Source organism: Coregonus clupeaformis, chromosome 5, assembly GCF_020615455.1.
Source record: "Coregonus clupeaformis isolate EN_2021a chromosome 5, ASM2061545v1, whole genome shotgun sequence".
Taxonomy (NCBI): domain Eukaryota; kingdom Metazoa; phylum Chordata; class Actinopteri; order Salmoniformes; family Salmonidae; genus Coregonus; species Coregonus clupeaformis.
In genome coordinates this window covers 2,128,913-2,146,100 of record NC_059196.1, presented here as the reverse complement: position 1 = coordinate 2,146,100, position 17,188 = coordinate 2,128,913, and the positions used below count along the sequence as shown (strand labels likewise).

Sequence of the window (17,188 nt, the reverse complement as noted above, 5' to 3'; positions counted from 1 at the left end):
GTCTTTGAATGAAGAGATGGAGATAAAACTGTTAATGTATCCATACCTTCTCGCATTGTATCAAGTTGTAAAGTTATTATACTGTAGATGTCTAATGTAACTAAATGGATCCACCCCTGTCCTAAATTTACTGGACATTGAAATTCTTATTCCTGACATTAGATTACAAACTTTGAAAGCCAATAACAAAATGGTGAGCAAATGTTTGCTTATTCTTTGACCAAGGGCAGCACCAGAGCCCTGTAAAAAACAGACAGGAGAACTGCTTGGTTGTAACTGCGTGGGAGTAGTCCGTTTTCCATTTCAGTTTTCACATCTCATTTGAAGTGCCAGTAATCTACATCTTGCAGTCTGATCTGTGTGCGTCTTTAGGTGCTTGGCTGTGGATCATCCCTTGAAATGGGGAGAACGTCATTCTAAACAGTTCTTTACTTGGGTAGACCAGATTCCTGGGGCTGTTTGTATAAAGTGTCTCAGAGTAGGAGTGCTGATTTAGGATAAATCTTGCCTTTTAGACCACAATGAACAAGATTGAATGGACAGGCGCGACCTGATCCTAGATCAGCATTCCTAGTCAGACGCTTGATACATAAAGCCCCACGTTTCAAAGTATCAGAAGTACTTGATCATCCATTCACTGATCACCCTCACAACTAAAGTCTCATCCATTAGAGGTAAACTGTTTGCTTTGGTTGTGTGGAGGGAGAGAGCCTGAGTTCAAAAAGTACAGGTTACCACCATCTAAACCAAAGCTCTGAGTGCTTTTCCATGCTGTTGGTGGTCCCAATCAAACCAGCTAGCCATCCTCTGGCCCTAGCTGCTGTAGTTTCTCTGCTTGGGTCATGTGGCAGGCTTCAAGATGCTGACACACAGCTTGCCTCTTATTTGAGGGGTTTTCCTGTGCTTTTTCATGTCCGACTCTTCTCAAATAAAAATCAAATAAAATCAAATTGTATTGTAGCCCGTACTGTGAAATGCTTACTTACAAGCCGTTAACCAACAATGCAGTTTTAAGAAAAATAAGAGTTAAGAAAATATTTACTAAATAAACTAAAGTAAAAAAAATTAAAAAAAATAATAATAAATAAATTACAATAACGAAGCTATATACAGGGGTACCGGTACCGAGTCAATGTGCGGGGGTACAGGTTAGTCAAGGTAATTGAGGTAATATGTACATCTACTTAGGGATAAACTGACTATGCATAGATAATAAACAGCAAGTAGCTGCAGCGTAAAAAAAAAGGCTGAGCAGTTGTCATACCAGGCGGTGATGCAACCAGTCAGGATGCTCTCGATGGTGCAGCTGTATAACTTTTTGAGGATCTGAGGACCCATGCTAAATCTTTTCAGTCTCCTGAGGGGGAATAGGCGTTGTTGTGCCCTCTTCACGACTGTCTTGGTGTGTTTGGACCATGATAGTTTGTTGGTGATATGGACACCAAGGAGTTTGTTGGTGATGTGGACACCATGGAACTTGAAGCTCTCAACCTGCTCCACCTGCTCCACTACAGATCAGGTTTTACTGCTGCACCCTAAAACAAAACAAACACCTCTCCAGGAAGAAACGCATATTCCAAACCATCCAAATGTAATCTCATTGTATTGCATCTAAGAGTATTATTTTCTATTTGAAATCAAACAAACTTTCTTACTAGAACCAATAAGCATTCCTGACTAAGGTAATAGTAATTAGGTCATATCTACTGTGTGCAACTTTACCAACTAAAGGGTATCACGTTTTTCATAATCCCACCTAACAGCCTGATCAAAGGTCATTTGAAATGTCCAACTCCAATATAAGCTTAGCTAAAGCCACTTAAAGTCAAAAATCATCTGCCTCAGAACCCTAATTACAACACTGCAGGGAAGCCAATGGAAAACATGACAAATAATTTTCTCTGGCAAAGGAAAATGTTGATGGTACTTGGGAATAGAAATTAATATGTAAGGCTATAATACAAATTGATCAAGGATGATGCTTCATGTTATGTGCAGTGTCTGTGCTGATGTGTGGTGTGGTTGGTATTGTGACATTTCAATCTGCTGATAATTTTTTGCAAAAAATAAGACTCTCGTATGAACATTAATTCATTGCATACCATTCTCCAGTGATAAAATGTGGAAGACATATACCACCTAGTGGTAGATACTAAGAACAAGTGCCATATTGGCCAACCCTAGTAGGAGCAGTCCTCCATAGGAGGAGGATTTTTCAAATACGGGCCTTTTTGTGTCTCAGGGTTAGATTTTTAAGATAAAATGTTAATTTAGATTTTTTTATTTCACATCCATTAAGTAGAGAATAGAATATAAGTACACTTTTTTTTTTATCTTTCAAAATGTTTTTTTATTTTATTTTCTAAAGCATTTAATGTCTGGTTTTTACTGTTTTGCACTGTTTTCGTCTTGTCTCACACCCATACTTTTGACATCTTCTATGTATTACACTTACAAAAGTCTTGATAATTACAAAATATTGAATGCACCTGTTTAAGAAAAAGAGACAAATAGATGAAAATTATATACATATTAGATATAGATATACATTGGCTCCCGAGTAGCGCAGTGGTCTAAGGCACTGCATCTCAGTGCTTGAGGCGTCACTACAGACCTCCTGGTTCGATTCCAGGCTGTATCACAACCGGCCGTGATTGGGAGTCCCATAGGGCGGCGCACAATTGGTCCAGTGTCATCCAGGTTTGGCCGGTGTAGGCCGTCATTGTAAATAAGAATTTGTTCTTAACTGACTTGCCTAGTTAAATAAAGGTTAAATAAAAATAAAGATGTGCATAAGTCATCAGTTGTCAGAGCACCTTACCGATCACTGCACCTGTACACAGCCCATCTGAAATTAGCCCACCCAACTACCTCATCCCTATATTGTTATTTATTTTGCTCTTTTGCACCCCAGTATCTCTATTTGCACATAATCTCTTGCACATCTAGCATTCCAGTGTTAATACTATTGTAATTATTTTGCACTATAGCCTATTTATTGCCTTACCTCCATAACTTGCTACATTTGCACCACTGTATATATATTTTCTGTTGTATTTTTGACTTTATGTTTTTTTTTACCCCATATGTAACTCTGTGTTGTTTTTATCGCACTGCTTTGCTTTATCTTGGCCAGGTCGCAGTTGTAAATGAGAACTTGTTCTCAACTGGCTTACCTGGTTAAATAAAGGTGAAATAAAAAAATAAAAAATTACACAAAATACAGTCATCTCTAAGGATTATGTCATTACCTCCATGACAAGCAAATTACATGATAATAACCTTTTTTCTAAAGTTTGTGTACTTGGTTACCATGGATATGTATAGTGACAGTGGAGCACATGGATGTCATGGAGGGGAATTCACATTTTGATGCCAGGAAATTATAGAAAAATAAAGGTAAATATGACTTGACAAGATAATGTATTGTACGTCATTACCAAATCAAATCAAATCAAATTGTATTTGCCACATGCGCCGAATACAACAGGTGTAGACATTACCGTGAAATGCTTACTTACAGCCCTTAACCAACAATGCATTTATTTTTTAATAAAAAAGTAAAATAAAACAACAACAACAACAACAAAAAAGGGTTGAGAAAGCAGAAGTAGTAAAATAAAATAACAGTAGGGAGGCTATATACAGGGGGGTACCGGTGCAGAGTCAATGTGCAGGGGCACCGGCTAGTTGAGGTAGTTGAGGTAATATGTACATGTGGGTAGAGTTAAAGTGACTATGCATAAATAATTAACAGAGTAGCAGCAGCGTAAAAATATGGGGTGGGGGTGGGGGTGGGGGGGCAGTGCAAATAGTCCGGGTAGCCATGATTAGCTGTTCAGGAGTCTTATGGCTTGGGGGTAGAAGCTGTTGAGAAGCCTTTTGGACCTAGACTTGGCGCTCCGGTAACGCTTGCCGTGCGGTAGCAGAGAGAACAGTCTATGACTAGGGTGGCTGGAGTCTTTGACAATTTTGAGGGCCTTCCTCTGACACCGCCTGGTATAGAGGTCCTGGATGGCAGGAAGCTTGGCCCCAGTGATGTACTGGGCCGTACTCACTACCCTCTGTAGTGCCTTGCGGTTGGAGGCTGAGCAGTTGCCATACCAGGTGGTGATGCAACCAGTCAGGATGCTCTCGATGGTGCAGCTGTAGAACTTTTTGAGGATCTGAGGACCCATGCCAAATCTCTTCAGTCTCCTGAGGGGGAATAGGCTTTGTCGTGCCCTCTTCATGACTGTCTTGGTGTGTTTGGACCATGATAGTTCGTTGGTGATGTGGACACCAAGGAACTTGAAGCTCTCGACCTGCTCCACTAATTATGTTAGATTTTTGAAATTATGTTTTAATTATGTGTATTTAGGATACATTGTATGCTAGCTGTTCAACTGGAGTTAGCATGCTAGAATCCCTGCTATTTATGACCAAATACTGTAGAAATGTCATTCCGACCACACGTCATTACCACCACATAATGAACTGTGATGGTAAGGACAGAATGTGGTGGTAATGACAAAATGTATGTTAGGATGATTGAGTGATTTTGATGTCTGTTTATGTAACTTACTTACTATGGTTATTACTTAAATTTTTAATTTTTCTATAAGATGCCCCCTAAATCAACCAAGGATAGGACAAGGACATACACTATATATACAAAAGTATGTGGACACCCCTTCAAATTAGTGGATCAAATTAGTGGATTCGGCTATTTCAGCCACACCCGTTGCTGAAAGGTGTATAAAATTGAGCACACAGCCATGCAATCTCTATAGACAAACATTGGCAGTAGAATGGTCCATATTGAAGAGCTCAGTGACTTTCAACATGGCACTGTCATAGGATGCCACCTTTCTTCGTCGAAAATGGCGGCCTCGCGACTAGCTCTTAGGAAACTTTGCAGTATTTTGTTTTTTTCTGTATTATTTTTTACATTATTAGCTCAGAAAGTGTTTTGCATCATTACATACAGCCGGGAAAAACTATTGGATATCAGAGCGGCGGTAACTCACCAGCATTACGACCAGGAATACGACTTTCCCAAAGCAGATCCTTTGTTTGCTCTCCCCAGGGCAACTGAACTGATTCCAGCAGCTGACCCAAAACATCGCCGGCGGAGGAGAGGCACTCGGAGCGGCCTGCTGGTCCAACTTAGGAGGCGCGCACACCACCCACCGCTTCCAAGTATTCTACTCACTAATGTTCAATCTTTGGTTAACAAAGTCGACGAACTACAGGCAAGGATTTCTTTCCAGAGAGACATCAAGGCCTGTAACATACTCTGTTTCACGAAAACATGGCTCTCTTGGGATATTCTGTCGGAATCGGTCCAGCCAGATGGGTTCTCAGTTCATCGCGCAGACAGGAATAAATATCTCTCCGGGAAGCAGAAGGGCGGAGGTGTGTGTTTCATGATTAACGACTCGTGGGGTAATTGTAGTAACATAGAGGAACTCGAGTCCTTCTGTTTACCCGACCTAGAATATCTCACAATCAAATGCCGACCGTATTATCTCCCAAGATAATTTTCTTCGGTTATAGTCACAGCCGTGTATATCGCCCCCTCAAGCCAATACCACGATGGCCCTCAAATAACTTCACTGGACCTTATGCAAACTGGAAACCACATATCCTGAGGCTGCATTTATTGTAGCCAGGGATTTTAACAAAGCAAATTTGAGGACTAGGCTGCCGAAGTTCTATCAACATATCGACTGTTGTACTCGCGCTGCTAAAATCCTCGACCATTGCTATTCAAACTTCCGGGATGGTTATAAGGCCCTCCCCCGCCCTCCTTTCGGCAAATCTGACCACGACTCCATTTTGCTTCTCCCTTCCTATAGGCAGAAACTCAAACAGGAAGTACCTGTGCTAAGGACTATTCAACGCTGGTCTGACCAATCGGAATCCACGCTTCAAGATTGTTTTGATCACGTGGACTGGGATATGTTCCGGGTAGCTTCCGAAAATAATTTAGACATATACACAGAAACAGTGACTGAGTTTATCAGGAAGTGTATAGGTGATGTTTTGCCCACTCTGACTACTAAAACCTACCCTAACCAGAAACCGTGGATAGACGGCAGCATTCGCGCAAATCTGAAAGCGCGAACCACCGCATTCAACCATGGCAAGGTGACTGGGAATATGGGAGAATACAAACAGTGTAGCTACTCACTCCGCAAGGCAATTAAACTGGCAAAACATCAGTATAGAGACAAAGTGGAGTCGCAATTCAACGGCTCAGACACGAGACGTATGTGGCAGTGTCTACAGACATTCACGGACTACAAAAAGAAAACCAGCCATGTTGCCGACACCGACGTCTCGCTTCTAGACAAGCTAAACACCTTCTTTCGTCCGCTTTGAGGATAACACAGTGCCACTGACGAGGCCCACTACCAAGGACTGTGGCCTCTCCTTCTCCATGGCCGACATGATTAAGACATTTAAGCATGTTAACCCCCGCAAGGCTGCCGGCCCAGACGGCATCCCTAGCCGCGTCCTCAGAGCATGTGCAGACCAGCTGGCTGGTGTGTTCATGGACATATTCAATCTCTCCCTTTCCCAGTCTGCTGTTCCCACATGCTTCAAGAGGGCCACCATTGTTCCTGTACCCAAGAAAGCAAAGGTAACTGAACTAAATTACTATCGCCCTGTAGCACTCACCTCTGTCATCATTAAGTTCTTTCAGAGACTAGTCAAGGATCATAATATAATAATATAATATGCCATTTAGCAGACGCTTTTAGCCAAAGCGACTTACAGTCATGCGTGCATAAATGTTTGTGTATGGGTGGTCCCGGGGATCGAACCCACTACCTTGGCTTTACAAGCGCCGTGCTCTACCAGCTGAGCTAGGGTGACCTTACCTGTCACCCTAGACCCACTTCAATTTGCTTACCACCCCAATAGATCCACAGACGATGCAATTGCCATCACACTGCACACTGCCCTATCCCATCTGGACAAGAGGAATAGCTATGTCAGAATGCTGTTCATTGACTATATAGCTCAGCATTCAACACCATAGTACCCTCCAAGCTCATCATTAAGCTCGAGGCCCTGGGTCTGAACCCCGCCCTGTGCAACTGGGTCCTGGACTTCCTGACGGGCCGCCCCCAGGTGGTGAAGGTAGGAAACAACATCTCCACTTCGCTGATCCTCAACACTGGGGCCCCACAAGGGTGCATGCTCAGCCCCCTCCTGTACTCCCTGTTCACCCATGACTGCGTGGCCAAGCACGACTCCAACTCAATCATCAAGTTTGCAGATGACACAACAGTAGTAGGCTTAATTACCAACAATGACGAGACCGCCTACAGGGAGGAGGTGAGGGCTCTGGGAGTGTGGTGCCAGGAAAATAACCTCTCACTCAACATCAACAAAACAAAGGAGATGATCGTGGACTTCAGGAAACAGCAGAGGGTGCACCCCCCAATCCACATCGACGGGACCGCAGTGGAGAAGGTGGAAAGCTTCAAGTTCCTTGGCGTACACATCACTTACAAACTGAAATGGTCCACCCACGCAGACAGTGTGGTGAAGAAGGCGCAACTGGCTTATCACCTAAAACCCTCACAAACTTTTACAGATGCACAATTGAGAGCATCCTGTCGGGCTGTATCACCGCCTGGTACGGCAACTGCAGGGCTCTCCAGAGGGTGGTGCGGTCTGCCAAACGCATTACCGGGGGCAAACTACCCGCCCTCCAAGAAACATAGAGCACCCGATGTCACAGGAAGGCCAAAAAGATCATCAAGGACATCAACCACCCGAGCCACTGCCTGTTCACCCCGCTATCATCCAGAAGGCGAGGTCAGTACAGGTGCATCAAAGCTGGGACCGAGAGAATGAAAAACAGCTTCTATCTCAAGGCCATCAGACTGTTAAATAGCCATCACTAGCACATTAGAGGCTGCTGCTGCCTATTGAAATCACTGGCCACTTTAAGAAATGGAACACTAGTCACTTTAATAATGTTTACATATCTTGCACTACTCATCTCATATGTATATACTGCATTCTATTCTATAATATTATTCTGTATCTTAGTCCATGCCACTCTGTCATTGCTTGTCCATATATGCATATATTCTTAAATCCCATTCCTTACTTTTTTGTGTGTATTGGGTATATGTTGTGAAATTGTTAGATATTACTGCACTGTCGGAGCTAGAAGCACAAGCATTTCGCTACACCCGCTATAACATCTGCTAAACATGTGTATGTGACAAATATTTGATTTCCAACAAGTCAGTTCCTCAAATTTCTGCTCTGCTAGAGCTGCCCCGGTCAACTGTAAGTGCTGTTATTGTGAAGTGGAAACGTCTAGGAGCAAAAACGGCTCATCCGCGAAGTGGTAGGCCACACAAGCTCACAGAATGGAACCGGCGAGTGCTGAAGCGCGTAGCGCGTAAAAATCATCTGTCCTACGTTGCAACACTCACTACCCGAGTTCCAAACTGCCTCTGGAAGCAACGTCAGCAAAATAACTGTTCGTCGGGAGCTTCATGAAATTGGTTTCCATGGCCGGGCAGCCGTACACAAGCATAAGATCACCATGCACAATGCCAAAGGTCGGCTGGAGTGGTGTAAAGCTAGCCTCCTCTGGAGCAGTGGAAACGCGTTCTCTGGAGTGATAAATTACGCTTCACCGTCTGGCAGTCCGACGTACGAATCTGGGTTTGGCGGATGCCAGGAGAACGCTACCTGCCCCAATGCAGAGTGCCAACTGTAAAGTTTGGTGGAGGAGGAATAATGGTCTGGGGGCTGTTTTTCATGGTTTGGGCTAGGCCCCTTAGTTCCAGTGAAGGGAAATCCTAACGCTACAGCATACAATGACATTCTAGATGATTCTGTGCTTCCAACTTTGTGGCAACAGTTTTGGGGAAGGCCCTTTCCTTTTTCAGCATGACAATGCCCCCGTGCACAAAGCGAGGTCCATACAGAAATGGTTTGTTGAGTTCTGTGACATTAAAATGTTTAATGGTATTTTTCATCAGTTGTTTTATATGAAATGTCATTACCACAACTCTAAGTCATTACCATCACGGTACATATTTTTGAGGCAAAGGTGTATTAAATTACAATTGATATTGATGATTTTTCCCATATGTGAACCTTATATGCTTGTTCTTAAGATAATTTCTAAAGTAATATAAAATATTAAGATTTTGATGTGGTAAATACATGTTTCTGAGTATCATCAAGGCATATATGGACATTTAGACATGACAATGATGAATACATATAATTAAGAAAACTTCCAAATAGTATAAATGTCCCCTCAGGTATTTGGGGAAACCGATACAAATCTTTATATTCTTAAATAGTATGGTGTCAGCCACTATTAGATCTTGTTTCCAGACAGAGTGAAGAAAATATTCAGATAGAAAAAAATCAGTTTCAAGAGGTTTCATTTTCCAAAACATTTAACTTCCATAAGTGCCCGAATTTGCAAAATCAACAGTATTTCAACTAAATGTTTCAAGGACAAAATTACATGTATTTAAGTATTTTTGTTGATGTACTCCAAAAAAATACTTTAAGGAAAATGTTTGTATATAGTTTTTTATTTTTTTATTTTATGTGTAGCTCACATAATGTAATTTAAAAGTATGCATTAAGGTGTCTGTAATAGAATAAACATATCAAAAAAGAATGTAGACATTAATAAATATATTTCTATAGCTTCCAAAATATTTTTTACACTTGAGGAGGAGTGCCAAGATGGCTGCCTGTTGGCTTCAATACAGTGCACCCTGTCAGTCATCCAGGGTTTATACACATCATTGGTTATGACATATCAGGCAACATCACTGGTACCAAAGGGATGTTCTGTTCTACTATCTTGCATCACTCTCCCATGTTGGGTTACATATTAGTCTACTGAAAACCTAGTCCAAGTAGGTTTCTATTGCACATAACACTGGCTTTTGAGTACCGTGTGTGAATCAGTGTACATTGAGATCGCAAGTCTGCACACAACAACAGGGATTCAATGTATTAATATTTACATCTGTGAAAAGAAACTCTATACAAAAAATAAGTCAATTGTGGTCATGTCAGATCAGTTAACCATTGCTGTCCCAATGGGCACAGACGTCAATTCAACGTCTATTATACGTTGGTTCAACATAATTTGATTTGATTTGATTGAAATTATGTGGAAACAACGTTGATTAAACCAGTGTGTGCCCAGTGGTGTGTTTTTCGTAAGGGGATTTCCCTAAGTCAGTCAGCTCCTTCTTTATTCTAGCTATCGGGTGATTTCACAGGAGGTTGGTGGTACCTTAATTGGGGAGAACGAGCTTGTGGTAATGACTGGAGCGGAATAAGTGGAATGTCATCAAATACATCAAACACATGGTTTCCAGGTGTTTAATGCCATTCCATTTGCTCCGTTGCATCCATTATTATGAGCTGTTCTCCCCTCAGCAGCCTCCTGTGTGTGATTTACAATAGTCCTATGAATCTGCAGCCTCTGTCCTCTCAGTCTCTTGAAGTGAAAACTGAGGCTCAGAATGCTGATAATTTGATGACAGTTTTGTCCTTGGAAAACAGGATGCCCCTTCTAATCTGTTGCTAGTACTGTCCATGTTGCAATCAACTTTATCAGCATATTTTTCAACCATGTCCTCCAAGTCTACAAAGGAAAGCACAAAGAAGTTATTCAGCCATAGATTTGAACATGTCTTTAGTTGTTGTTGACAGATTACTCTTTGTCAACAACCACACAGACTCATAATAGCTGAAGAATTGCAAAGGAAGTCTGTACCAGACTTTTACTACTCACACTTCAGCACTGTCTTGTACACCTGTGTGTAGCCTCGCTCTGGGTTCTTGCTCAGGTCTTTGTAGTAGTAAAAGCGTAGCTCCTTTGGGTACTGAGAGTAAGACAGGTTGAGGACCAGGGGAATGATCCGGTTGGACATGGGCCCCTCAGACAGCGCCTGGTGCATCATGTACTGGCACCAGTCATCCAGCAGGAAGTTGGGGGTGATGAGAAAGGCCCAGCAATGGCTGCTCTGCACAGCCTGGCATAGCTCGGTGGTGATGGCACCCCCCACGCTGGCGTCACGTTGCCGCAGGAAACAGCGCAGGCCACATGCCGGGTTCTCCAGATATGAGGCCAGATGGATGGCTTCTTCGATGTCCACAGGGCTATGGCACACACACAAGTCGTAGGTCTGGCTCCAACGAATCATGGAACTCAGAAAGGGTGGTGGTGGGTTAGGAGTGGAAGTGGGAGCCAATGATGAGGCACCATCAACAGAAGGGGATGGGGCCCTGACCGGTACATGTGGAGAGGAGCTGCTCTGTGGATAATATTTTTTAGGTTTCACTAAGAGTTGACGGAACCAACCTGAAACAAGAGAATTAAACATGGGTCCTTTCCAGTGGTGTAAAGTACTTAAGTAAAAATACTTTAAAGTACTACTTATGTAGTTATTTGGGCTATTTGTATTCTACTTTACTATTTATATTTTTGATTACTTTTACTTCACTACATTCCTAATGAAAATAATGTACTTTTTACTCCATACATTTCCCCTGACACCCAAAAGTATTTGTTACATTTTGAATGCTTAGCAGGACAGGAAAATGGTCAAATTCACGCACTTATCAAGAGAACATCCCTGGTCATCCCTACTGCCTCTGATCTGGCCGACTCACTAAACACACATGCTTCGTTTGTAAATGATGTCTGAGTGAGCCCCTGGCTATCCGTAAAAAATAAAAATAAAAAATAATAATAATAATAATAATATTATATATATATATATATGGTGCCATCTGGTTTGCTTAATATAAGGAATTTGAAATGATTTATACTTTTACTTTTGATACTTAAGTAATTTTAGCAATTACATTTACTTTTTATACTTAAGTATATTTAAAACCAAATACTTTTAGACTTTTACTCAAGTATTATTTTACTGGGTGACTTTTACTTTTACTTGAGTCATTTTTTATTAAGGTATCTTTACTTTTAATCAAGTATGACAATTGGGTACTTTTTCCATCACTAGTCCTTTCACAACATAACTGTTTATCAAAACACACAAGTTTGATCTTGTATAAATATCACATTCGTGAATAGATTATCTTGTTGTTAAGATGATCAACTACAAACAGTACATGTGGTTTAGGAGAAGAAAAAACATCAACTTACCATACATGTTCTTGACATCATTCTCCAGACTATTCAAATGTTGTACCCCCAATAAGAAAAACTGTACTGAAATATCCTTCACATTTTATTTATTTATTTATTTTAATAGATGTGCTGCTCTGTATACACACTAAGCACTTAACAGAGAGTTAATCACAAAACATGAATGCTCCTTATTGAAGTAAAAAAGAAAAGTTAAATACAGTAACTACAAAAAATGTAATATAACTTGCAAATATAACACACCAAAGGTTTCCCTGATACTCTCAGCGGAAAAAGAGGAAGCTGAATCTGTAGCAGCTGCAGCTCTCTGTTTGTCTAAATGTCTTGATTCCCACAAGGCACAATGTCTCTCATTAAATTGCAATGTAGATCTGTTTTTTATCCATAGTGCAGGGCAGGAGAGGTCTAGCCTATACTTCCACAGACTAAAAATAATCCAACTGTAGCCTGTTTCCTTGCGTAGACTACTTGGTCGTCCATCCTCAGTCCTGGAACTGCAGATTCAGTTAGAATCAAATCATGTAGTAGGCAATCAAATAGGGAACTATGTACGCAACAGGAAGGAAGTCAGGCAGTAACCCTTTTAGCCACAACTTTCACAGACGTGATGTACAGCTGTTTAATGCTCTGTCATGCATGTAGGCTACTGTATTTATTTCTCTACATTTTTACAATACAAGCCATACTGATAGTAGCCTATTATATTATTATGTTATCTGAAGGAAATACTGTTCTGTTGTCTACCCAATACCATCAGATTTATCAGACATATTCTCAAAAGTGTGAATACAGACCGAAACCTACAGTACCAGTCAAAGGTTTGGACACACCTACTCATTCAAGGGTTTTTCTTTATTTTTACTATTTTCTACATTGTAGAATAATAGTGAAGACATCAAAACTATGAAATAATACATATGGAATCATGTAGTAGAAAATAATAAAAATAAAGAAAAACCCTGGAATGAGAAGGTGTGTCCAAACTTTTGACTGGTACTGTATATCATCTGCAAAAGTGAACAATTTCGTAGCCAGAGTGTGTAGGTAGTGTGTGTCCTTTTAGTGGTCAAGAAGATCTGTCTTTCAACCAAATGTCGGTCTTTCAAATAGATTGACACACCAGTAAGAGCATAATATGACACAATCTACTTTTGAGAAGGGAGAAATTTACAAAACAACAATGTACATTTCCATGTGAGATTGGTAAAATAACTCTAAAATGGCCTTTAATAAATGACTGACACTTCTCATCAGAAAGATGGATTTAGCAGCTTGTCCAAGAGGAGGACTAACATAAGCTTTTCTTTTGGAGCAAAGAAAAAGATTGATTAGGGCTAGGCCTACATGTCAGTATTGTATGTGAGTTGATCCCATTACAGTAATTCTAGTACCATAGGACCATCTGATCTGCAACAAGAGTTGTGTTTTGCATTGCAGAGCTCGTTTAGAGATGGAAGCGGAAGCGAGACACCCCACTCGCTGGTGGGGTTTTTTTCCCCAAGGGAAGGCATTTTCTTGCTATCCATGTCACCACAAATCTAATAGTGTTTAAAAATTACTATTTTTTAAATGTTTTAACTTTTGATGATGTCATCGGGTAGAACTTTTTAACCTGATATTTTTTTCACATTATTTTGACACTGGTATTGTGCAGGAGATCATGAAAATGAGGTTGAAAAGTGGTGGAGTTGCCCTTTAAGAAGATACATTGTAGAAATGGGCGGGGTTTATACATTTACATTTTACATTTACGTCATTTAGCAGATGCTCTTATCCAGAGCGACTTTGTGGCTGTGGTAAGTAGTGACTACCATCTACAGAAATGGAACATAAATCACAGAAAAGCGATGATTGTATGCTGATGATGGGGCTGTATGGAAGAGAGGTGGGACTGTGAAATATGTGATGAGGAAGATGCAAGAAGCTGTGGGAGTTGTGGAAGATTGGTCTATAACATGGGAGTTTAGGATGTCTGTGGCCATGTCCTGCTTTATTGTGTTTTCTAGGAGGAAGGTTAAAGATGTTAGGCTGCAAATATACGGTCAGGAGATAGGTAGGGTGTCTCAGTTTAAGTATTTAGGTATGTGGTTTGATGAGAGGCTCACGAGGAAGAGACATGTTGAGATATTGAAATTAAGTGTAGGAAGGTGCTGAACCTCATGAAGGCAGTGGCAGGTTATCATTGGGGGTCAGATAGACAAACACTGTTGTGTATGTATCAGGCATTGATCAGATCATCTTTGGTTTATGGTTGCTTTGTATATGGATTGGCAGCCAAAACGGTACTACAGCGTTTGGATAGGATACAATCAAGGGCGCTGAGATTGTGTGTGGGTCCATTCAGGACGACACCTGTTGAGGCATTACAGGTGGATAGTGGGGAACTGCCACTGAGGATAAGGCGGGACAAACTTGCATTAGCGTACTGGGCGAGGTTAAAAGGGAGATCAGAAGGACATCCTGCGATCATGGCAACTGGGGAACGCTGGGAGCGAGGAGTGGGTAAGCAGAGGGCGTACGGGTGGACAATTGTGCAGAAAGTGATAGAATATGGACTGGGGGAGACAGAGAGGGAAGGCAATTACACTGGGAAATGTTTCTCTGTGGCTGTTTCCGAAAACAAGTGTAGATATGGATATGATTGAGGGTATTAGAGAATGGGGTGAGGACGTGAGATGGAGCGTGGAGAGATACAGTGCATTCGGAAAGTATTCAGACCCCTTGACTTTTTCCACATTTTGTTATATTACAGCGTTATTCATTGTATTTGTCCCTCATCAATCTATACACTATACCCCATAATGACAAAGCACAAACAAGTTTATAGACATTTTTGCTAAAATAATAAATAAATAAATATCAAATTTACATAAGTATTCAGACCCTTTACTCAGTACTTTGTTGAAGCACCTTTGGCAGCAATTACAGCCTCGAGTCTTCTTTGGTATGACGCTACAAGCTTGGCACACCTGTATTTGGGGAGTTTTTCCCATTCTTCTTTGCAGATCCTCTCAAGCTCTGTCAGGTTGGATGGGGAGTGGCGCTGCACAGCTATTTTCAGGTCTCTCCAGAGATGCTTGATCGGGTTCAAGTCCAGGTTCTGGCTGGTCCACTCAAGGACATTCAGAGATCTGAAGCCACTCCTGCGTTGTCTTGGCTGTGAGCTTAGGGTCGTTGTCCTGTTGGAAGGTGAACCTTCGCCCCAGTCTGAGGTCCTGAGTGCTCTGGAGCAGGTTTTCATTTTTTTATTTTTTTTTATTTAACCTTTATTTAACCAGGTAAGCCAGTTGAGAACAAGTTCTCATTTACAACTGCGACCTGGCCAAGATAAAGCAAAGCAGTGCGATAAAAACAACAACACAGAGTTACATATGGGGTAAAACAAAACAAAGTCAAAAATACAACAGAAAAAATATATATACAGTGTGTGCAAATGTAGCAAGTTATGGAGGTATGGATCTCTCTGTACTTTGCTCCATTCATCTTTCCCTCGATCCTGACTAGTTTCCCAGTCCCTGCCGCTGAAAAACATCCGAACAGCATGATGCTGCCACCACCATGCTTCACCGTAGGGATGGTGCCAGGTTTCCTCCAGACGTGACGCTTGGCATTCAGGCCAAAGAGTTCATCTTGGTTTCATCAGACCAGAGAATGTTGTTTCTCATGGTCAGAGAGTCCTTTAGGTGCCTTTTCGCAAACTCCAAGAGGTCTGTCATGTGCCTTTTACTAAGGAGTGGCTTCTGTCTAGCCACTCTACCATAAAGGCCTGATTGGTGGAGTGCTGCAGAGATGGTTGTCCTTCTGGAAGGTTCTCCCATCTCCACAGAGGAACTCTGGAGCTCTGTCGGAGTGACCATCAGGTTCTTGGTCACCTCCCTGACCAAGGCCCTTCTCCCCCGATTGCTCAGTTTGGCCGGGCGGCCAGCTCTAGGAAGAGTCTTGATGGTTCCAAACTTCTTCCATTTAAGAATGTGTTCTTGGGGATCTTCAATGCTGCAGAAATGTGTTGGTACCCTTCCCCAGATCTGTGTCTCGACACAATCCTGCCTCGGAGCTCTACGGTCAATTCCTTTGACCTCATGGCTTGGTTTTTGCTCTGACATGCACTGTCAACTGTGGGACCTGAAATAGACAGGTGTGTGCCTTCCAAATCATGTCCAATCAAATGAATTGACCAAAAACCTGTTTTCGCTTTGTCATTATGGGGTGTTGTGTGTAGATTGATGAGGAAAAATAAATAATTTAATCATTTTAGAATAAGGCTGTAACGTAACAAAATGTTGAAAAAGTCAAGGGGTCTGAATACTTTCCAAATGCACTGTAACAGTCAAAAGTTTGGACACACCTACTCATTCCAGGATTTTTCTTTATTTTTTACTATTTTCTACATTGTAGAATAATAGTGAAGACATCAAAACTATGAAAAAACACATATGGAATCATGTACTGTAGTGACCAAAAAAGTGTTAAACAAAATCAAAATATATTTTATATTTGAGATTCTTCAAAGTAGCCACCCTTTGCCTTGATGACAGCTTTGCACACTCTTGGCATTCTCTCAACCAGCTTCTTGAAGTAGTCACCTGGAATCCATTTCAATTAACAGGTGTGCCTTGTTAAAAGTGAATTTGTGGAATTTCTTACCTTAATGCGTTTGAGCCAATCAGTTGTGTTGTGACAAGGTGGGGGGGGTATACAGAAGATAGCCCTATTTAATAAGCAAAGAGAAACGACAGTCCATCATTACTTTAAGTCATGAAGGTCAGTCAATACAGAACATTTCAAGAATTTTGAATGTTTCTTCAAGTGCAGTCGCAAAAACCATCAAGCGCTATGATGAAACTGGCTCTCATGAGGACCGCCACAGGAAAGGAAGACCCAGAGTTACCTCTGCTGCAGAGGATAAGTTCATTAGAGTTATCAGCCTCAGAAATTGCAGCCCAAATAAATGCTTCACAGAGTTCAAGTAACAGACACATCTCAACATCAACTGTTTAGAGGAGACTATGT

At 41.4% G+C, this 17,188-nt stretch overlaps 1 protein-coding gene across 3 annotated transcripts; it reads right to left on the bottom strand.

Annotated features, from left to right (window-relative positions):
- Positions 1–9,567: 9,567 nt before the first annotated feature.
- Positions 9,568–13,005, bottom strand: LOC121558422 (toll/interleukin-1 receptor domain-containing adapter protein). Of its 3 annotated transcripts, none has more exons than XM_041871819.2 (3): positions 12,176–13,005; positions 10,796–11,365; positions 9,568–10,645 (listed from the first exon to the last, which is right to left on the bottom strand). In XM_041871819.2, the coding sequence occupies exons 1-3, from the start codon at positions 12,180–12,182 to the stop codon at positions 10,467–10,469; spliced, it is 756 nt and encodes a 251-aa protein (XP_041727753.1). In that variant the 5' UTR covers positions 12,183–13,005; the 3' UTR covers positions 9,568–10,466. The 3 variants fall into 3 exon arrangements, with proteins under 3 accessions (XP_041727753.1, XP_041727756.1, XP_041727749.1); XM_041871822.2 differs by having other exon boundaries at positions 10,796–11,318; XM_041871815.1 differs by lacking the exon at positions 12,176–13,005 and having other exon boundaries at positions 10,796–11,523.
- Positions 13,006–17,188: the final 4,183 nt, after the last annotated feature.